The 23,488-nt window shown below is 55.8% G+C and overlaps 1 protein-coding gene across 1 annotated transcript in view; it reads left to right on the top strand.

Annotated features, from left to right (window-relative positions):
* The first annotated feature begins 362 nt into the window (after positions 1-362).
* The window catches only part of TUT7 (terminal uridylyl transferase 7), a 159,936-nt gene continuing 136,810 nt past the window's right edge, over positions 363-23,488 (top strand). Inside the window, exon 1 of the mRNA XM_029054669.2 lies at positions 363-380. Within this exon, the coding sequence (XP_028910502.1) occupies positions 363-380 (18 nt within the window). The remainder of the gene's footprint in view (positions 381-23,488) is intronic.

Raw genomic sequence — 23,488 nt, 5'->3', positions numbered from 1 at the left:
TCACTCTCTCTGACTTTCATTCCTTCTAGTTGTCTCTCTCCCTCTCTCTCTCCTCATCTCCCTCTCTCTCTAGCTCTCTCTGACTTGGGCTCTCTCTCTCAGGCCTGCTGAATGAAGCAGGTGGGGATCACGGTACAGAGAAGTTTCTTCTTCCAGAGGCTAAGTAAACTTTCCCCACAACAATGGAGGCCGGCTAAACCGAGGATTAACCACAAGTGGAAAGGAAGTGGGATCTTGGGCTGTCATTCATCGTTTTCTTCGGAGGAAAAGAATACCTCGAGCTCATCTCCGAGAGGCCTCGCTGGCGCGTCTCTTTCTTAAATCTGATTCCGGGCCCACGTGGGCTCTAGCCATCTGAGAGGATGGCCAAGCGGAAGCAGGTGGGTTTCTGAGGGAACCTGGGGACGGGGGAGGCGGGGCCCCGGCATTTCGACTTTCCAGCCCCCGGACGAGGCTGCACGAGCGAACCTTTCAGCAGCTCGAGGAGACCGGAAGCGGAGCCGGCCTCCGTTCCGTGCCGAGGACGGGTTAAGTCGACCTGTCAGAGCTCACTGCGAAAACGGCCGGGGTGGATGCGCTTGACGAAAACCGTGAGAGCCGGGAGGACCCAGAGGCTTCCCTGAGCCTTTCCGGTGGGCGTCCCGGTGCTCTTTCGCGGCGGGGGCGGTGAAAGCGAACTTCGCCGGGCTGACGGGAAAAGGGGATTCCAAACCCGCCTACCCGCGGGCCTCCGGGAGTTCGAGCCAGTGACCGGCGGCAAGATTCCGGCTGCCTCTACCTGCGGACCGGACGTTCACCCGGGGAGCAACTTCACGACTCCAAATCCAAACCATGTGCGTCTTTTGAAGTTCCAACCGACGTCTTCCGTTGGCCTAAATTGAGAACAGTTCCTCGGGGAAGAGGATTGTGGAGCTTAGGACAGGGCCTACTTTGGGCCAACACCTCCCTTGCGGAACACGGATTCTCCTGACTGGGTTGGCTGTCTATTCGGGGAAAGGAAGTATGAATTAGCAAGTCTGGTTAGAGTCTCATTGACCATCTGAGTTTGGCTGCTTTTTCTTTTTCAAATGGTATTTGCTAAGCGTTTACCATATGCCAGGCACCGTACAACGCGCTGAGAAACAAGATCATCAGGTTGGACACGGTCCCTGTCCCACATGGGGCTCACAGCCTTATTCCCCAATTTACAGATGAGGGAACTGAGCCCAGAGAAGTCAAGTGACTTGTTCCGAGACGAGTGGCGGAGCCGGGATATGAACCCAAGTCCTCTAACTCCCAGGCCCGGGCTCTTTCCCCTAGGCAACGCTGCTTTTGCGGAACTCAAAGCTAACGACGGTCTTCACCGAGCACCGCTTGCGTTCTGGGCACTGTAGTAAGCGCTTGGAAAAACTCCACTGAAATCAGACCCACACTCTCAAGCAGCTTACCAACTGATGAGGGAGACGGCCAGACTAAAACAATGAATGGAGAGGGAGAGCCAGAGGAAGAACAAGGACATAACAGGAAGTTGGACGATTATATATATCTATGACCCGAGCGGGTTGCTTGTTATCCTTTGGGAGATTTCCTGCTGCTCCCTAGAATTTTCCCACCAAAGTGGATTACGACGTTCCAGACTGTTGCAGGAGGTTGGAGGAAGGGGGGGAAAGGAACAGAGAGGGTTCAACTCGCTTCCAACTGTCGCCATCAATAATAGTGATGATAATCATGGTATCTGTTAAGCACTTACTATGTGCCAAGCACTGTTCTAAGCTCTGGGGTAGATACAAGGTAATCAGGTTGTCTCACGTGGGGCTCTCAGTCTCAATCCCCATTTGACAGATGAGGTAACTGAGAGAAGTGAAGAGACTTGCCCAAAAGTCACACAGCTGACGAGTGGAGGAGCCGGGATTAGAACCCGTGACCTCCGACTCCCAAGCCCGTGCTCCTTTCACTAAGCCACGCTGCTTCTCATAATAATAATGATGATGATATTTTGTTAAGCACTTACTATGTTGCCAGGCACTGTACTAGGCGCTGGGGTGGATACAAGCAAATCGGGTTGGACACAGTCCCCGTCCCATGTGGGGCTCACGGTCTTAATCCCCATTTTACAGATGAGGCAACCGAGGCCGGAGAACCCAGAGAAGTGAAGTGACCTGCCCCAAGTGACACAGCTGACAAATGGCGGAGCCGGGATTAGAACCCACGACCTCTGACTGCCAAGCCAGGGCTCTTGCCACTAAGCCACGCTGCTTTCTCCATAGGCACATAAGTGCCGTGGAGAACAAGCACTTATAACAATAATAATAATTTTGGTATTTGTTAAGTGCTTACTATGGGACAAGCATCGTTCTAAGCGCTGGGTCGGATACCGAGCATTCAGGTCGGATGGGGCTCGCGACGACCGCGAGCCCCCGGTTCGCACCGACCAGGACCTTCCTGGACCGGGGAAGCCTCGGTGACACGTACTAAAATCAAACCACACCTCGGACGACCGAGGTTGCCATGGAAAGTTATTTTACTTAGGTTTATCAACGCGCAACATCCACACTGTCACTCCACTCCGCCAAGGGTGCGATATCCGCCTGCCGGTCAAGGGAGCCCCTCCTGCCGATGCCTCTCCTTTCCGCTTCCAAGGGCTGTTCTCCTTCTGCTTCTCCGGCTCTCGATGCTTGCTTCCGCTTCAGTGCTGGGTGTCCTTTTGCGTGGCTCCTCGCGATTCAAAACGAGCGCCTTTTACCTGCCTGAGGCGTCGCAGCTGTGGCTCTACGTGGCTGTCAGGGATCGGCCCAGCCCCGGTACCGGGTAGGACGGGGAGAGAAGGCCCCGTCTCCCTCCATGCTCCGTCCCCACGGGCCTGCGATCACCCGTCCTCAGGTAGAGCCCATCAGTGCCTTGGCCGGTCTCTTCCTTCTTGTCGTTCGCGGGATCGCAAACAGTCACTAATAAGGCAGCTTGTTGTGGGCCCGCCACAACCGTCTTCATCCCCGTTTTCCAGATGAGGCACAGAGAAGCTAAGTGAGTCGCCCAGCAGACAGGCGGCGGGGCCGGGATTCGAACCCACGTCCCCCGACTCCCGAGGCCGTGCTCTTTCCACTAAGCCGTGCTGCTTCCCATAATTTAGTAGGAGCAGGAGGAGTTGTAATACTAGTAGAAGAACAATCAGGATGGTAACTGTTAAGCGCTTACTCTGTGCCAAGCACTCTTCTAAGCGCTGGGCACTGTTCTTGGAGTAGCAGCATGGACTGAGCGCCCAGTAGGCGTGCTGCGCCGTACTGAACGCTTGGGAAGACCAAACCAAAGAAGAGACCCATTATCCGTCCCCCCGGAGCTTGAGCAGGGAGACATAAAAACATTTACCAGGAAAAGAAACGACTGAACGTCCAATCTGCCCGCATCCCGAGGATGGGTAGAGTTAAGTACTTAAGGGCTAGCGATGGTTGAAGGGTTTAGTATACGAGAAGGGTCCGGTGGTGGGAAGATGCTGAGGGGATTTTCTTCTAAAAGGCCGGTCCAAACTCCATTTCCTGGAAAGCTGTCAAGCTCCACCCCGATTATTAATCATACTAATAATAATAATCAATGATGATGGTATCGGGTACGTGCTTACTATGTGCCGAACACTGTTCTAAGCGCCGGGGTAGATACAAGGTCATCGGGTTGTCCCACGTGGGGCTCACGGTCCTAATCCTCATTTTCCGGATGAGGTATCTGAGGCACAGAGAAATTAAGTGGCTTGCCCAAGGTCACACGGCAGACGAGGGGCGGAGCCGGGATTAGAACCCGTGTCCTCTGACTCCCAAGCCCGGGCGCTTTCCACTAATAATAATAATAATAATGTTGGTATTTGTTAAGCGCTCACTATGTGCAGAGCACTGTTCTAAGCGCTGGGGTAGATAGATACAGGGTCATCAGGTTGTCCCACGTGGGGCTCACAGTCTTAATCCCCATTTTACAGATGAGGTCACTGAGGCACAGAGAAGTGAAGTGACTCGCCCACAGTCACACAACTGATAAGTGGCAGAGCCAGGATTTGAACCCATGACCTCTGACTCCCAAGCCCGGGCTCTTTCCACTGAGCCACGCTGCGCCGCTTCTCCAATTCTCCAGGACCTCGGCCCGGGGGACGAGGAGGCGGAGGTCGAGACGGGCCGATTCGAAGGAGGGAAGGGGCCGGGAAATTTGCTGATGAGGCGAGTTCGCTCCGGTTCCTGAAAGCCGTGGAGAATGGTGAGAAACTCCAGGGCTGCCGGCCATCCCTCCCGCCCCCCGTCGGCCTTTAAACCGTCGGGAGGGTGGGGCCGCACAAGGTTGCGGAACTTGGCCATCGAATCTGGCAGACCTCCGCCCTGAGAGCAGCAGGCTAAGGCAGGCGAGAGAGAGCCAGAGCTTGGAGATGATCCGTGTGTCGGGGAGGGGCGGCGCGGGGGAGACGAGGCGCTCTGAGATGGGGATGACAGGACGTCCGCGAGGCCCAAATGGCACACGGATTCTTCTGAGGCCCAAACCACCCGCGCGCTCTGGCTCTCTCATTCGTCTCCAACCATCTGCAGGCCTCCCAACAGAACACGAGAGACCGGGGTTCCCGTAAGCTGAGGTCCCGCTAATCGGCCCGGCATAAGTAGCGGAGGGAGAGATGAAAAGAAATCCACTCGTTGAGCCTGCACCCCAAACCTAAAGTTCAAAGAGGCAGGAATGACAGAACCCTGAATTCAGAGGGCATCCGCCCCTTCCCTCTTCCCCCCGGAGAGTTGTCACATCAGTGATGTCATTTTATCCTCCCAACATCCCCGAGAAGTAGGACGAGGCAGGGATTAGCACTCCCGTTGTCCAGAAGAGGAAACCGAGGCCCAGAGAGGGTAGGCGATCTGCCAGAGGTCACGGGGCCAATTAGCGGCAGAGCTGGAATTCGAACCGGGGTCTTCCGACTCCCGGCCCGGGGTTCTTTCCGCTCTGATCCTTCCGGGACCCCGAGGCCTAAGAGAGGGGACATGAGCCGCATCAGAGGGGCGGAAGCAACGTGGCCTGGTGGAAAGAGCCCGCGGTCTGGGAGTCAGAATCCCATAGGTTCAGATCCCAGCTCTGCCGCTGGTCGGCCGTGTGACCCCGGGCTAGTCACTTCACTTCTCTGGGCCTCAGTTCCCCCATCTGCAAAATGGACGTGGAGACTGTGAGCCCCACGGGGGACGTGGAATGAGCCCAACCTGATTAGCTTGTATCTACACTGCCTGACATGGAGCAAGAACTTAACAAGTACCAGAATTATCGTCACCATCATTACTTGAAAGTTGGGAAGGGAGTGATGATGATGATGGCATTTGTTAAGCGCTTACTATGTGCCGAGCACTGTTCTAAACGCTGGAGCACTGTTCTAAGAGCTGGAAGTCAGACATTAAAAGAGTAAAATGGGTATGCCTATTCTACAGTGAGTCCTTTTCTTTTTAATTGTATTTCTTAAACGCTTACTATGTGCCAGGCACTGTACTAAGCACTAGGGTAGATGCAAGATAGGTTGGACACAGTCCATGTCCCACATGGGGCTCACAGTCTTAATCCCCATTCTACTGATGAGGTAATTAAGGCCCAGAGAAGTGAAATGACTTGACCGAGGCCACACAGCAGGCGACCTTCGAAAAATTTTGGCTGACCTCGAAAAGAATAACGAAAGTCCATTTCAATTTAGCGGTAGATAATGGCAGATCCACGTAGCCTAGGCAACGGCAGAGCCCAATCAATCAATCGTATTTCTCGAGCATTTATGACGCGTAGAGCACCGTACCAAATGCTTGGGAGAGTACAAATATGACAGAATTAGCAGACGCATTCCCTGCCCATTATGAGCTTACAGTCTAGAGAGGGAAACAGACTTTAATATGAATAAATAATTTATAATATATAAAGATATGTACAGAAGTGCCGTGGGGTTGGAGGTGGGGAGAATATCAGGTGTCCAGAGGTCACCGACTGAGGTGCATAGAGGATGCGGAAGGGAGAGCAAGTTGGAGGAAAGAGGGCTTAATTGGGGAAGGCCTCTTGGAGGAGATGTGATCTTAGTAATGGTTTGAAGGAGGAGAGAGCGGTGGCCGGGTGCATATGGAGGAGGAGGAAGTTCCAGGCCAGGGGGAGGACGTGGAAAAGGGGTCGGCGGCGAGAGAGACGAGATCGGAGCACAGTGAGCAAGCCGGTGCTAGAGGAGCGGAGCGGGCGGGCTGGGCTGGAGTAGGAGATTAGTGCGGCGAGCTGATTGAGCGCTTTAAAGCCGTTGGATGCGGAGGCGGACGGGCAGCCACTGGAGGTTCTTGAGGAGTGGGGAGACATGAACTCAACGTTTCTGTTGAGAAATGATTCCTGCAGCAGCGTGAAGTATGGGTTGGAGTGGGGAAAGGAGGCCGGGAGGTCAGCGGGGAGGCAGATGCAGTAGTCAAGGCGGGACAGGATCCGTGTTCGGATCAGCAGGGTAGGAGTTTGGCCGGAGAGGAAAGGGCGGACTTTAGCCGTGTCGGGAAGGTACAACGGACAGGATCCGGTGACAGACTGAATATGTGGGTGGAATGAGAGAGATGAGTCGAGGACAACGCCAAGGTTACGGGCTTGTGAGGTAGGGAGGATAGCTGTATTGTCTACAGCGATGGGAAAAACGTCGGGAGGACGGGGTTTGGGTGGGAAGAAAAGGAGTTCAGCTCTGGACACGCTTAATTTGAGGTGTCGGTGGGACATCCGAGTAGATATGTCTTGAACTCAGAAGGAAATGCGAGATTGCAGGGAAGGAGAGAGATCGGGGCTGGAGAGGGAGATTCGGGAATCATCTGCATAGAGGTGGTAGTTGAAGCCAGGGGAGCGAATGAGTTCTCCGAGGCAGCGGGCGGAGAGGGAGAACAGAAGGGGACCTAGAGCTGAGCCTCGTCAGAAGGTGGCAGGCAGAAGAGGAGCCCGCAAAAGAGACCGAGAAGGAGCCGTCGGAGAGATAGGAGGAGAACCAGGAGAGGACAGTGTCAGTCAATCCAAGGTTGGATAACTTTTCAAGGAGAAGGGGGCGGTCTACGGTGTCGAAGGCGGCTGAGAGGTCTAGGAGGATTAGGATGGAGAGGAGGCCGTCAGATCTGGCGAGAAGAAGGTCACTGGTTACCTTAGAGAGGGCCGTTTCCGTGGAGAGAAGGGGGCGGAAGGCAGATTGGAAGGGATCTAGGAGAGAATTGGAGGATAGAAAGTGGAGACAGCAGGTGTAAACAACTGTCTCGAGAAGTTTGGAGAGCAGTGGTAGGAGGGAGAGGGGGCGATAACTGGAGGGAGCCGTGGGGGTCGAGGGAAAACCAGGGGAGACACGGCCATGTTTGAAAGCAGTCGGGACAGAAAGTGAACGGTAGAAGATGGCAGTCAAGGAAGGAAGAAGGGAGTGGGGAGAGTGTTTTCTAAAGGTACGAAGGGATGGGGTCAGAAGCACAGGTTGAAGGCGGGGAGATTTAGAGAGGAGGCGAGAGATTTCATCTTGAATTACGGCAGGGAATGTAAGGAGAGTCGAAGAGGGCGGAGAAGGAGAGCGAGCTTGGAGAGGAGCAGGAGAGATTTTAGCTCTAATCCGTTAGCTCTAGCCCGTTAGCACAAGGTGCCCCGTTGCTCAAGAGAATGGGAAAGATAACGCTCGGAACATTAAGCATACCTCCCTTCCCTTCAACCTCTGAAATATTTTGACTGACTTGAAAAGAAGAATGAGAGCCCATTTTAACTGAATGACAGTGGTATTAGTTGAGTTTTTTCTCTCCTGGGATCGGTAATCAATAATAAAGGAAATAGTAGCCAAGAAATACGCCAAAGATTAACTTTAGGAAGGCTAGCTATGAAGAACCTGGAAAAAGTCATGAAATGTAACGATTGCCAAAAATTTACAAAATGTCGACTCTAAGTATTTCCAGTGAGAAAGTACGGATCCGAAAGCAGGACAGTGAAAAAACAGGATAGAAAGAACATCGATTCTTTTGAAATGCGGTGTTGGAGAAGGCTTTTGCGAATACCACGCACTGCCAGAAAGACAAACACGGATTTTAGAGCAAGTTAAACCAAAGTGGTCTTTGGAAGGCCAAATGACTCGACTTAGATGAGTATATTTTGGACACAATCAGGAGGACTGATTCTCTGGAGAAGATGCCGATGCTGGGAAAAGCCCAGGGAAAACGTGGAAGAGGCAGACCAACGGCTAGACGGACATAGACCGTAACGACGATAACGGAAGAACCGTTAGAATGGTTGCGGATCACGGCGGAGGACGGGACGTTCCGGAGAAAGCATATCCATGGAGTCGCTATGAATCGGAAACGACGCGACGGCACTTAATAATAATACTGATAATTTGTTAAGTGCTTACTATGTACCAAGCACTATACTGAGCACTGGAGTAGATACAAGATCATCAGGTAGGACACAGACCCTGTCCCACAGGGGGCTCACAGTCTGAGGTACTGAATCTCCATTTTACAGATGAGGAAATTGAGGCCTGACAAAGTCAAGTGACTTGCCCAAGGTCCCAAACCAGTTCCAAGCCCGAGCTGGGCTGGGGTGGCGGTCGGGAGGGAGGCCCAGAGAAGTGAAGTGATTGCCCGAGGTCACACGGCGGACAAGTGGCGGAGTCAGGATTAGAACCCACGTCCTCTGACTCCCAAGCCACTAGGCCACGCTGCTGCTCTAAGAGAAGTCAAGCGACTTACCCGAGGTCACACAGCGGGCAACTGGAAGAGCCGGGATGAGAACCCAGGTCCTTCTGGCTCCGCAGATCTCTCCTCCTCTGCAGAACAGCAACCATTCACCTCGGCCGGGGTGACTCAGGGCGAGGTGACGTAGCCCCTCATTTGGATTTGGATGTAAATTCCCCCGGCCCCCGGGGTCAGGGGGCGGCCCAGCCCTCGAGGCCCACCCGCTCCGGGGTGAGTCACCCATTCCACTGGCCAGAACCATCTAACTAACGATAACAATATGCTTCTCTCTCATCGGGAGGAAATCTCTCCCCAAAATGCCGAGCTCCTCCAGGGCAGCCTCCTGAGGGACGGACGGCCGACGCCTCTTCGGACCGGAAGCGAGAGCTTTGGGCTGTGGAGACGTGCCCAAGCGCACACGCACACATCGGAGTGCACAGTGCCGCCTGCCTCCCGGCAAGGGAGTTTCAGAGACAGAGAGACAGGGACCAGACGAGAAAGGGACGAGATGGTGAGCACACAACCTGCTGCTCCTGGGTTCGAATTCCGGATCCGCCGCTTCGTCTGCTGTGTGACCTTGGACAGGTCACTTCATTTCTCTGCGCCTCAGTGACCTCATCTGTAAAAGGGGGATTGAGGCTGAGCCCCACACGGGACAGGGACCGTGTCCAACTCGCTTTGCTTGTATAGGTGCCTGACGCGTAGTAAGCGCTTAACAAATACCATCTCTCATTATTTTACAGACACTAAAAGAGTGTAGACTGTAGACTCTAGGCTGGTTGTGGGCAGGGAATGGGTCTGCTTATTGTTATATCGTACTCTCCCAAGGGTTTAGTACAGTGTATTGCACACAGTAAGTGCTCAATAAATAAGACTGAATGAATAAAATGGATATGACCTATTGCACGGTGTGTCCTTTCATTTTTTTATGGTATCTGTTGTATGCTCACTATGTGCCAGGCACTGTACTAAGCACTAGGGTGGATACAAGATAGTCAAGTTGGTCACAGTCCCTGTCCCGCATGGGGCTCACGGTCTCGATCCCCATTTCACAGATGAGGTAACTGAGGCCCAGAGAAGTAAAATGACTTGCCCGAGATCCCACAGAGACAGGTGGCAGAGCAGGTCCCAAGCAGCACGGCGTAGCGGATAGAGCCCGGGCCCGGGAGTCAGAAGGTCGTGGGTTCTAATCCCGGCTCCGTCACTTGTCTGCTGGGAGACCTTGGGCAAGTCGCTTCACTTCTCTGGGCCTCCGTTTCCTCGTCTGGAAATGGGGACTGAGACTGTTGAGCTCCAAGTGGGACTGTGACCGACCCCATTTGCTTGTATCCACCCCAACGCTTAGTACAGTGCCCGGCACGGAGTAAACGCTTAACAAGGAATAATAATAAAGATTATTATTATAAGTGGTGTGGGACTGAGGTAGAGATGAATATAGGGCGCTAATCTAAGTGCAAGAGTAACGGAGATGGGAGTGGGAGAAGAGGAAATAAGGGCTTCGGCCCGTAAGGCCTCTTGGAGGAGATGGGTCTTCAATAAAGTAGGCGCCTTTCCCGCCTCGGGCTCACACCCCTGAGCAGATGCCGACAGACGAGGGAACAATATAACCCTCTCCGGTTGCAGTCGCCCAATCGATCGATCGATCGTAGTTATTGAACGCAGAGCACAGGACTAAGCGCTTGAGAGCGAGCGCTATAACAGAGTTGGTAGACGCGTCCCCTGCCCGCAAGGAGCTTACAGTCTAGAGTGGGAGACGGACATCGGTAGAAATAAATAAATTATGGCTGCGGACCGTGAGCTCACTGTGGGCAGGGAATGTGTCTGTTGTTATACCGTACTCTCCCAAGCGCTCAGTAGAGTGCTCTGAACACAGTGAGCGCTCAACAAATACGACTGAGTGAACGAGTACAGACGCAAGCGCTGTGGGACTTAAGGTGGGTTGAATACCAAGTGAACACCAAGGGGACGCGGGAGGGAGAGGGCAAGTGAGAGCCGGGTGGCCACCGGTCGTCCACACTCACTCCCTGCCTCCTGACCGCCGAGAGGGAGCCGTGCACCTGATCGGAGAGGGATTTTGTTTTTCCCTTTCCCCGGCCCCTCTCCTCCCACCCCCTCCACCGCCAGGCCGGGCCTCCGGACAGCGTCCGACCCCGGCCTCGTGGGCCGGCCTGTCTCCCGGGGACCCGTCCGTCTCCTCCCTCGGGGGCGGCGGAGAGTCCCGCCCGCCGGCGACCCGCCCGACGAGAAGGCGGACGATGCGAGGGGTGGGAGCCGCAAAAGGGTTAAGGGCCATTTGCATCTCTGGATCCGCAAGCAGGCCTACGGCGGGGGTCGCCCCCGGGAACTGAGCTTGGGTGGTCCGACGCGGACCCCGGGGCGGCAATCTATTAGTGGTATCTGGCCGCGCTGATTTATGCAGCTGTCAAGCCGCCTTCATCGGCACAAGTGAATCGCGGGGCCGTCAGGGAGCGTGGGCTCCTTCCAGAGGGGGCCGGGGGGGGCGGTGGGGAAGCGAAAGAAAAACAGCCCCGGGTTCCGCCCACTCTTCTTCTCCTCTCCCTAATGACAAGTGTCCCCGCTAGAGGAAACGGACGGCTGTCCCGCGGGGGTCCGCATTTACATCTCAGACCGCCGGAGGACGGGACTGGGGGTCTCCGGCAGAGCTGGCAGGGGGCCACCGAGATCCAAAGGCCTCTCGACGCCCTGTTTTTCAGCCAGCGTCGGGGAAGCGGCGCGGTCTAGTGGATAGAGCTCGGGGCTGGGAGGCGGGGGACCTGGCCACTTCTCTGCCGGGTGACCTTGCCCGAGTGGCTTCACTTCACCGGGCCTCAGTTACCTCATCGGTAAAATGGGGATAAAGACCGTCGGCCCCACGTGGGACATGGACTGTGTCCAACCTGATTCGCTTGAACCTATCCCAGTGCTTAGGACAGGGCCTGGCGCATAGTAAGCGCTTAACAAATACCATTTTTTAAAAAAAAACCCCAACAGACTGATTAGCTTGTATCCACTCCAGTGCTCAGTACGGTGCCTGGAACACAATAAGCAGTTAATACCAAAAACTCCTCAAAGCCCCAGTGTCTGGGTGCTAGCCCCCCGTGACCGTCTTGAAGGAGACGGAGTCATTCTCACTGGGGTCTCTCCTGAGGGCTGTCAGGAGGGTAGTGGGGGCGAGAGGGTTCAGTGGACACGCACCCACAAGAGGTCATCATAGACCTGCCTCCTTCTCCTTGATTTCCCCTGCCCCGATCCCTTCTGCTATTTCCCTTGAGGCGTGAAATGACAACGCGCTCTTCCTCACGGTTTCCGGACCCCATTTCAGCATCTCGGTCGGCTACCTTTCACGTCCCCCGCCACCCGCGCCCACACACCCGCAGGGGCGGGGCGGGTCGCACCGCTGACCCTCTACAAGTCCCTGAAGCCCCACAGCACGGGAGGGAGGCTTTGGGTCTCCGCTCGGCCCTCCTCTCCCCCAGATAGCCTCCTCTTCCGCAAACTGAGAAGTCCTAGGGGTTCCTCCTCCTCCCGCTGCCCGCCCGCCACCTGCCCTTCACAGCGAAGAAGGTTTTGGCAACGGGAGAGAGGTTGCGGCGGGGAGGAGGAGCGGGGCGCCGATTCCCGCCGCTTGGGACCTACCAAGGCCATTCACGCCAGGGCCCAACCGGGGAGCCAGAAAAAGAGATTTTCCCGCAACAAGCAGCAGTCTGTTTGCTTCTTCATAACGGCGGGACTTTTCTCTAACGGGGACTCTTTTCTCCTGCCCCCTCGCCCCCGGCCAAGCGGCATGTGGCGCATTGTGCCTCGGGACCAGCGGGGGAAGGCAGGTGTTCCTTATGGGACTTGATTTCCGGCCAGAGCGACCGGGAGAGCCGGGAGAGCGCCGGGCCGAGCAGAAGAGGCCGGGGCCAGCGGGACCTCCTCGGTGGGAACGGGCAGGTTCCGCGGGGCTCTGGACCGGGTAGGACGCCCTCTTCCCGGAAGGGTCGAGGGGGTCAGTCGGTTCCCCACCGCCGCGACGCCGGCCTGCTCGGTCGGGGTGTTTTGCTAGACGCCGGCACGGGCCGGGAGGGGCGGTGGGGGGAAACAGCTGCGCTGGAGGTTGGAACCATAACAGCAGAGCCGGTGGCCAACTTTCCCTTTTGTCCTTCCCCTCACCACCACCACCACCAGCCCCCCGCCCCCATTATGTTGGCCGTCTTCATTCACCGAGCTTTCTGCCAGTCTCCGAAGCTTAAGCGTTTCTCTTGTGTGCCGCTCCCGACGGGCCCCCGACGGAACCGGAGCCAGGAAATCCAAGCCAGCCGGGCCCAGAGGCCGGGCAGGCTCTGGGGAGGGGGAGAGGGAGGGGCGCCGGAGAAGGGGGAGGACGTAATGAGGTCTCGGGGGGTTCCGGCATGCGCCGGGCGAGGTGGCAGGGCACGGGCGGCGGGGAGGCCTGAAAGACGAGCCCCAGCTGCCTTCCCCCCGCCGGAGGCCCGTAACGGGCCTCGTCGGTCGCCGTCGGGTCTTTGAACGGTGGGCTTTTGCGCCCGGTCTTACTTTCTGCTCCACCGGCGGGAGGTCAAGCCAACCCGGGGGCATTTCTTCGCAACTCCGAAAGAATCCAAGCCGGCTTAGACATAGCGGGGCCTCGGAAATCCAGCCCTGGGCTCCTGGCAAGCTTCCCGCGAGTCTCGCTGCCGTAGCCAGCCGTCTCCAACGGGAGGAGAAGGAATCGTCAGCGGGGAAACCGGTCCGGCTTCGCGGGCGCCCGCCTGCCCCGACTCCTCCTGCTGGAGGCCGGGGAGAAACCTCGTTTTCAGAGCCCTGGGCTCTGAGATTTGCCCCACGCCCCACCCGCCCACCTCACCTCACTACTCTCCTACTACGACCCAGCCCGCACACTCTGCCCCTCTAATGCCAACCCGCTCAATGGACCTCGATCTCGCCACCGACCTCTCGCCCACGCCTCGCCTCCGACCCGGAAGGCCCTCCCTCCTCGTAGCTGACAGACAATGACTCTTCCCCCCGTTCGAAGCCTCACTGAAGGCCCATCTCCTCCAAGAGGCCTTCCCTGACTAAGCCCTCCTGCCCTCTTCCCCCTCCCTTCTGTGTCAACCTCGCTCTCGGATCCGCTCCCTTTAGGCACGCCACCCTCAGCCCCACAGCCCTTGTGTCCGTAGCTGTAATTTATTTTAATGTCCGTCTCCCCCTCTAGACTGTAAGCTCCCTGTGGGCGGGGAAGGTGTCTACCGATTCCGCGATATCGAATTCTCAAGCGCTCACCACGGTGCTCGGCACACAGAGAGCGCTCGACAAATACCGTTGGTTGATCATTAAGCGTCTGCTGTGTGCCGAGCACCGTGCTAACCACTGGGAGAGAGGACCCGGGGTAGAGGTCGGCACAGTCTCTGGCCCTGAGGAGGCTCACAGTTCAATCGATCGATCAATCGTGGAGAAGCAGAGCGGCCTAGTGGAAAGAGCACGGGCCTGGGAGTCGGAGGACCTGGGTTCTATTCCCGCCTCTGCCAAATGTTTGCTGCGTGACCTCGGCTAAATCACTTAACTTCTCCATGCCTCGGTTCTCCTGTTCTCCCTCCTACTTAGACTGTGAGCCCCACGCGGGACAGGGACTGTGTCCAACCTAATTCACTTGCACTTAGAACGGTAATTCACCAGCACTTAGAACGGTGTTTGACACACAGTAAGCGCTTCAGAAATTAAGATCATTAAGTGCCGTCGCGTCGTTTCCGATTCACAGCGACTCCCTGGCTATACTTTCTCCAGAACGTCCCGTCCTCCGCCATGACCCGCATCCTTTCTAACGGTTCTTCCGTTATCGCCGTTACGGTCTCCGTCCGTCTAGCCGTTGGTCTGCGTCTTCCACGTTTTCCCTGGACTTTTCCTAGCATTAGTGTCTTCTCCAGAGAATCAGTCTTCCTGATTATGTGTCCAAAATAGGCTAAGTCGAGTCATCTGACCTTCCAAATACCACTTTGGTTTAATTTGCTACGCAATTAGAAGTGGATTACCTAGACTACACCTTTCTCTTCTGAGAGTGCCTTTCTCTCGGGAGCTCTTGCCTATCATTTGCCCACGATCTGCCTCACGGCAAACGAACTGGCTTGCCTATTCGCCGGCAATTTTCCAGTCCGGTGATGGCCTGAGGAAGATCATGTCTCGATTCTCCTCTCCTCTGTTTTACCTCGCTTCTGTTGAATACTGACCACGCCATCGCCACCCACGATCCCTCCGGCTGGAAATGTCTGGAATGAGGAGCGCTGGAAACCCCCCAACGTTGTGGGGGGGGAGGGGGCGGTTGGGTAGGGAAAGAAGGGCACCAGGAAACTGATGCCAAGCCACAGATGGCCCCCGGGCTAGTTAGGAGAACCCCGTTTTAGCCCTGTTTTAGTTTGCTTGGGTTTCCATTTGTTTTGGGGGGTGTTGAGGTTTTCTCATTTCACTGGACGGGAGTGAGGCTGGAGGAGGCACCTGCTTCAAGAACAGCCTTCCGAAGACTCCTAGTAATTACTTGCTGAGCACTCGGTACAGTGCTCCGCAAACAGCAAGAGAGAGAGGAGTGAGCAGCTTCCACTCCTCAGTCCTGCCGAGGGTTAATGGAGAGGCGGCTTGGCCGGGGGGGAGGGGGTGTGCAACCCTGGTTTCGGCACAGTGTCGGCCTCACCCCTGACCCCGCTGGAGCTGGAATGAGGTTCTGGGCAAAAAGGCCTTGGAGATGAGCTTGGAATGAGGGGGAAGGTATGGGTCGGTGGGTGTGAGGTTGGAGGTGATTTCAGAGACAGTCCGAAAGCCCAACTCATCCGTCCGTCCGTCCATCCATCCATCCATCCATCCATCCATCCATCCATCCACCCTATTTACTGAGGGCTTACTGTAAGCAGGACCCCCTACTAAGTGCTTGGGAAAAGATAACACAGTAGAGTCGGTAGGTGAAATCTCTGCCCACAGGGGCCTTATAGTCTACAGGGAGAGGCAGATGGCAAAAGAGGATCAGGATACGGACATAAATGCTGCGAGGCTGGGGTGAGTAGCAAAAGGCTTAACCGGGGGGGGGGGCACGGCCAAGTGCGGAGATGCAGGGGGAGGGCGTCGCTAGCGGGAAAAGGGGGCTCGGGCTGGGGCGGTCTCCTGGAGGAGAGGTGATTTTTCAGGAGGGTGTGGAAGATGAGGAAAACGGTGGACTGTCGGATAGGGAGGAGGCGTTCCAGGCCTGAGGGAAGATACGGGCAAAGGGTCGGTGGCGAGATAGACGAGATGGAGGTACGGAGAGCCGGTTGGCACCCATCCCCCTCATCACCATCACTACAGCTGTCAGTCATCAATCAATCGCTCGTTTTTATTGAGCGCTTACTGGGTGCACTTGGGAGAGTACGCCGCGACGATGTAACAGACACGGTCCCCGCCCACAACGAATACTCCTCTCTTTACCAGCGTCTTCGCCCTCGTCGTTATCATACTAATTCTGTCGTATTGTATTCTCCCAAGCACTCAGTACAGTGCTCTGGCTCAAAGCGTTCAATAAATACCACTGAGGAGGATGATTTTTTTTCGTGGTATTTGCTAAGCACTTACTATACGCCAGGCACTATACTAAGTGCCCAGGTAGATACAATCTCATCAGACCGGACACAGCCCCTGTCCCACATGGGCCTCCCCATATTAATCTCCTTTTGACAGATGAGGTAACTGAAGCGCAGAGAAGTGAAGTCATTCGACCAAGGCCCCACAGCGGACAAGTGGCGGAGATGGGTTTAGAACCCAGGTCTTCTGACTCCCAGGCCCGCGTTCTTTCCATTAGGCCACACTGTTTCTCCATAATATGGTATCTGTTAAAGGCTTACTATGTGACAAATACTGTTTTAAGTACTGGGGTAAATACAACTTGATCAGGGCAGATACGGTCCTCGTCCCAGATGGGACTCACAGTCTAAGTAGGGGAGGGAGGACAGGTACGAACCCCCATTTTACAACTGAGGAACTAAGGTCCAGAGAAGGGAAATGACTTAAGAAGGTCACACAGCAAACCCACGGCGGAGCCGGGATGAGAATCCAGGTCCTCTGCGTCCCAGCCCCAACCTCTTTCCACTAGGCCACGCGGCTTCTCTAAGAGAAATGAAGTGACTTGCCCAAGGTCACAGAGCAGACGAGTGGCGATCTGGAAGTCAGAATAATAATAATTAATAATTTTGGTATTTGTTAGGCGCTTACTATGTGCCAGGCACCGTTCTAAGCGCTGGGGTGGATCCAAGCAAATCAGATTGGACACAGTCCCTGTCCCACGTGGTGCTCACAGCCTCGATCCCCAGATTTTCCAGATGAGGTAACTGAGGCACAGAGAAGTGAAGTGACTTGCCCGAGGTCAGCCAGCTGACAAGAGGCAGAGCCGGGACTAGAACCCATGACCTTCTGACTCCCAGGCCCGGGCTCTATTATCCGCTACGCCATGCTGTTTAGGACCTGGGTGCTAATTCCAGGTCCTTCGAGACTTAGAGAAGCAGCGTGGCTCAGTGGAAAGAGCACGGGCTTGGGAGTCAGAGGTCATGGGTTCGAATCCTGGCTCTGCCACTTGTCAGCTGTGTGACTGTGGGCGAGTCACTTCACTTTTCTGTGCCTCAGTGACCTCATCTGGAAAATGGGGATTAAGACTGTGAGCCTCACGTGGGACAACCTCATTACCCTGTATCTACCCCAGCGCTTAGAACAGTGCTCGGCACATAGTAAGCGCTTAACAAATACCCACATTATTATTAATTCCGGTTCCACCACATGCCTGCTGGGTGACCTTGGGCAAGCCACTTCACTTGTCTGTGCCTCAGCTACCTCATCTGTAAATTGGGGATTGAGATTGTGAGTGCGATGCAGGACAGAGACTGCGTCCAACCTGATTAACTTGTATCTACTCCAGCGCTTAGGACAGTGCCTGGCACATAGTAAACGCTTAACAAATACCGTTTTAAAAAAAAAGTGTGCTCTCTCTCCCGCTCTACCACTAAGCAGCACGGCTCGGTGGAAAGAGCCCGGGCTTGGGGGTCTGAGGAAGTGGGTTCTAAACCCGACGCTGCCAACCGTCTGCTGGGTGACTGTGGGCGAGTCACTTCACTTCTCTTAAAGAAGCAGCGAGGCCGAGCGGAAAGAGCCCAGGCCTGGGAGTCAGGGGATCTGGGTTCAAATCCCGGCTCTGCCCGTGTCTGCTGGGTGACCTTGGGTAAGTCGCTTCACTACTCTGTGCCTCAGTTACCCCATCTGTACAATGGGGATTAAGACTGTGGGTCCCACGTGGGACAGAGACTGCGTCCAACCCGATTAACTTCTATCGACCCCAGTGCTTAGCACTTGGTACGAGAAGCGGCGTGGCTCAGTGGGAAGAGCATGGGCTTGGGAGCCAGAGGTCATGGGTTCGAATCCCAGCTCTGCCACTTGTCAGCTGCGTGGCTGTGGGCGAGTCACTTAACTTCTCTGTGCCTCAGTTACCTCATCTGTAAAATGGGGATTAAGACTGTGAGCCCCACGTGGGACAACCTGATTCCCCTGTGTCTACCCCAGCGCTTAGAACGGTGCTCTGCACATAGTAAGCGCTTAACAAATACCAACATTATTCTTATTATTACAGTGCCCGGTACGTAGTTTAACAAACATCGTAAAAAAACCAGGGCTTGACACATAAGAAGCGCTTAACAAATATCAGCGCTTAACAGTACCAGCTAAATAAATGCCCCAGTGCTTAGAGCAGTGCTTGGCACAAAGTAAGCACTTAACGAGTACCAGGATTCGCATTATCATTAATTATTACAATTATCCGCAGTATCGACGTCGATCACCAACACGGTCGTCACCGTCAGCACCGTGACCACCCTCCCGAAAGGCCGGTACACGCGTCGAACGTCGCCCCCGCCCTCTCGTAGCCTGCCCCCGAAAAACTGGAACGAAAAGACCGAGCGATCCCGGGAGAAGTGATAGATCCCTGGAGAAACCAGACCGGAAAGCCTTGCCAAACCTTCCCACGCTGAGAAACGTATTCAGGCAACAGACCTGCACTCCACAGCTTATTTTCATTTTTCATTCTGGCATCAGGCCTGGATTCAAGGTTCGGGTCTGGAGAAGTAATTTTCATTTCTCTCCGCTTTCATTTCCCATCAGCGGAGACTGCAAGAACAGCCACATGCTCGAGAGAGTTCGACTCCTTCCATCCCTTCTCGGCATTTCTGCCGAGCCCAACTTTTCGAAGCACGCCGGGCATTAGGGGTGACAGAAGTGAGAAGACCGATATCACTCTGGAAAACGTGCGTTTCCCCAGTTGGGAAACAAGCCGGCTCCTCTCCTTCCCGACCTCGTTGGCCTCTGCACCGTTCCTCTGCTCGTCGGCACCTTCCGGAGAGGGGCGAGACGCCAGTCGGTCCTTTTTTCCCGTCAGCCGCTTCGGTAGAAGGGCCGGAGCGGGGAAGGAGTCCGAAGTTATTCCCGCCAGCAAACGGTCCCCTGGTGGGCCCCCCTTACCTCCGGACTCCATCCTTCCCGGTGGAGTCTTCTGAAAAGGACCGGCGACCGACCACCTCTCTCCAACAGTCCCCCGGCCCACTGTGTTTCAACTGAGTTAATTACGTGATGGCACTAAACTGTGCTCTAAACGCTGAGGGAGGGGCTAGATAATCTCACAGGTGCGGTTCCCGTCCCACACAGGGATCACGTCTAGCTGATCCCCGTCACACGGATGAGGAAACCGGGGCGCCTGGTGGGGTGGATGAAAGCGCGGGCCTGGGAGTCAGAAGGTCATGGGTTCTAATCCCGGCTCTCCCACATGTCTGCCGCGTGACCTTGGGCAAGTCACTTCACTCCTCTGGGCCTCAGTCACCTCATCTGGAAAATGGGAATTAATGACTGTGAGCCCCACGTGGGACAGATTGATCACCTTGTATCTACCCCAGCGCATGGAACAGTGCTTGGCACGTAGTAAGCGCTTAACAAATACCGTCATCATCATTATTATTATTAATCTCTCAGGGCCTCAGTTCCCTCATCTGTATAATGGGGATTAAGAGCGTAAGCCCTATGTGGGACTGTTTCCAACCCAATGATCTTGTATAATAAAGTTGGGATTTGTTAAGCGCTCACTATATGCCGAGCACCGTTCTAAGCGCTGGGGTAGACACAGGGGAATCGGGTTGTCCCCCGTGGGGCTCACGGTCTTCATCCCCATCTTACAGATGAGGGAACTGAGGCACCGAGAAGTTAAGCGACTCGCCCAAAGTCACACAGCTGACAAGTGGCCGCGCGGGGATTCGAACCCATGACCTCTGACTCCAAAGCCCGTGTTCTTTCCACTGAGCCACGCTGCTTCTCAACATATGTACATATAGACACAAATGCTGTGGGGCGGGGAGGGGGTGGAGCAAAAGGAGCGAGTCGGCGATGGGGAGGGAGAGCAGAGGAAAAGGGGGCTTAGTCTGGGAAGGCCTCCTGGAGGAGGTGAGCTTTCAGTAGGGATTCTGAAGGGATTCTAAATGTCATCTGAAGATGGCCGAATCTTTGGTGTAGCTTAGTAGAGTGGTTGCTGGGCTATTTGACATCTTCACCCCGGCACGTGGCCAACGGGAGGCTGGGCTCAGGGGAGTTACTCAGAAAGGCACCCTGGGACTCTAAACCTAACTACGGAACGATAAATCGGTACGAAGAAAGCGTTCCCGGACAGAGACATGCCCAAGGGCCCCGAGATCTCTCAGCCAAGCGGCCTCAAACCCACAGGGACCGTCAGACAACGCCCGGGAGAGAGACGTGCCCGAGGCCACTGAGCTCTCTACTCCGAGCGGCCACAGCCGCGACCGATGGGCCCGAGAACACCGAGATCTCTCCGCCCAACGGCCTCGAACCAGCACAGACCATCCGACGACGGCCGGGACAGAGACCCGCCGGAGGACGCTGTGGAGGGGATTCAAACCGGAGCTTTCGAACGTCATCCAGGACAGAGGTCTTCCCGAGGACACGGAGAGCTCTCTGCCGAGCGGCCTCAAACTAGTGCCGATCATCGAACATCTGCCGGGACACTGACCCGTCCGAGGACACCGAGATCTCTCCAAGAGGGACCCGTTGGCGCGGACCATTAAACAACGCCCAGCACCGAGGCCCGCCCAAAGACACGGAGATCTCTCCGCCCGTCGGCCTCAACCCAGAGCCGACCATCAAACAACACCTGGGACAGAGGCCTGCCGGAGGACAATCCGTTCATTCGTTCCTTCGATCGTATCTACTGAGCGCTTACGCCGTGCACGACGCTGTTAGTGTGATACAGCAACAAAGAGAGACGATCCCTGCCTGCAACGAGCTCACAGTCTAGAGGGGATGAGATCTCTCTGCCAGGAGGCCTCAAACCCGTGCGGACCATCGAACGCTGCCCGGGACACTTCTCTTCTCGAGGACACAGATCTCTCCGCCGAACGGCCTCAGTCGGCCCAGGCCGTCGAACAAGGCCCGGGACACGGACCTGCCCAGGGACACCGAAATCTCTCTGTCGAGAGGCCTCGAACTGGAACACATCATGGAACGTAACCCGTGGGATCCGAGCCGAAGGAGGGGGCTTGTCCGTGCGGGGGCACTGAGATCCAGGCGCGGAAGAATGGAACGCACGGACTCACCGAGTTTTGCTACGAAAACTCTGGATTTAATACGTAAGCCTATGAATAGCTATGGCTTTGGGATGCAAATATAAACCTACGAACAAAGGTACGGATCCAATGCATACCCAAACCTCCAACACAAGGTATTACCACCCCTAGGGGCCCACAGGCAGTTTCATTCATTCAGTAGTATTTATCGAGCGCTTACTACGCGCAGAGCACTGTGCCGAGCGCTTGGAACGTACCGTTCGGCAACAGATAGAGACAATCCCTGCCCGATAACGGGCTCACAGTCTAAACGACTGTTATTACGGTTATTACATATTACATGCCCTAGGTTCCGAATGCCTCGACCGCTACGGAGCGGTCCTCTGCACGTCCGTCCCAGATGGCCAGGTCCTCGAGCCCCTTTTCCCTTCTAGTACTCGGCGGGTCCCTCACGGAGCTTTGGATCGGGCGTCCCCGGGTGAGCCAGGCACATCCCGGGCTGTCCCGACCTCCCCTCCGGGTTGCAAGGAGCAGCGTCCCCAGGTGCGCCTGGCTTTTATTGGGGCTGCCTTGGAGGTAGAAGCTGGGTATCCGTATTCCCCTGACCAACCGGGCGAGCAAACCGTATCACCGTGACCTTTGGGAACAGACTGTCTGCCCGTAACGCGTAACATCGAGCTTCTTCCGCATGGACCCTAATCTACATATCGGCATTTTTCGTGGCAATGCGAGGCGGGGAAGGTTTCGGGGAATCTGGGGGAGATGTTCAGTCCCCGTTATGCGCAACCTTGGGCCGTGTCTGCAAGCTATGGCCTCCAGCTACAAGTCCTTCGCTACCCATACATAAATAACTAAGAGCATGGGACAATTCCCCCATAACAGAGGAGACAGTGGGGCTCTTCCAAAATGGAGTCGGTTTGGCCCATTCTGGCCGGGCGACTGTGGACGCATAATAATAATAATGATGGCATTTGTTAAGCGCTTACTATGTGCCGAGCACTGTTCTAAGCGCTGGAGTAGATACAAGGTAATCAGGCTGCCTCACGTGGGGCTCAGTCTTAATCTCTATTTTACAGGTGAGGTAGCTGAGGCACAGAGAAGTTAAGTGACTTGCCCAAAGTCACACAGCTGTCAAGTGGCGGAGCCGGGATTAGAACCTCTGACTCCCAAGCCCGAGCTCTTACACTAAGCCACGCCGCTTCCCCATCTCAGGCCGGTCTCGCACCGTGACAGAGACCTGGTCGAGGATGCTGACATCTCTCCATCTAGGAGCCTCAGACCGGCTCCGACCATCTAACGGAGCCTGGGGCGGAGACCTGCCTGAGGCCGCGGACCTCTCCGCCAAGGGGTCTCAACCCGACGCAGACCGTCGAACGTCACCCGGGACGGAGCCCTGCCCGAGGACGCCGCGATCCGTTCGCCGAGCTGCCTCCGACTGCCACCGAACAACGGCCGGGATAACGACCCGCCCGAGGAAACTGAGATATCTCGACCGAGTAGCCTCAACCCGGGGCAGACCGTCAAACTTCGCCCGGGATGAGGCTTGCCTAAGGACACCGAGATTTCTCCAAGGAGCGGCCTCAAATCAGAGAGGACGACTGAACGCCGCCCGGGACAGAGATCCGCCCGAGGACACTGAGATCTCTCCGCCGAGAGACCCCAGTCGAGGCCGAACCTCGATCGACACCCAAGGACTCCGAGATCTCGCCACCGAACGGATAGAGCCGTGACGGGCTCCCGCCTGAGAACACTGAGATTTCCCCTCCTAACGGCCTCAAACGGGCGTTAGCCATCCGACACCGCCCGTGACAGAGACCTGCCGGAGGACGCCGGGATCCCTCCGTCAACCGGCCTCACGCCGAACAACGCTCGGGACTGAAAACAGCCCAAGGACAACGAGCTCTGTCTCCGCTGAGAGACCACGGCCGGGACACGGGCCTGCCTGAGGACACTGCGATCTCTGGGCCAAGCGGCCTCAAACCGGCGTGGGCCATCCAACATTGCCCGGGACCGAGACCCGCCCACGGACCCAGACCTCTCCCCCGAGTGGTCTCAAACCCTCTCGGATGACTGAACAACGCCCGGGTCAGTGACCTGCCCGAGGACACTGAGATTTCTCCCCCGAGCGGCCACAGCCGTGACAGGGGCCTGTCCGAGGACACTGAGATCTCTCCGCCAAATGGCCTCAAAGTGACACGGGCCGTCGAACGACACTTCCCTGATCTC

The sequence above is a fragment of the Ornithorhynchus anatinus genome, chromosome X5, assembly GCF_004115215.2.
Source record: "Ornithorhynchus anatinus isolate Pmale09 chromosome X5, mOrnAna1.pri.v4, whole genome shotgun sequence".
Classification (NCBI taxonomy): Eukaryota; Metazoa; Chordata; class Mammalia; order Monotremata; family Ornithorhynchidae; genus Ornithorhynchus; species Ornithorhynchus anatinus.
Note: the sequence above shows the minus strand (reverse complement) of the source record. Positions and strands in the feature narration are given on the sequence as shown.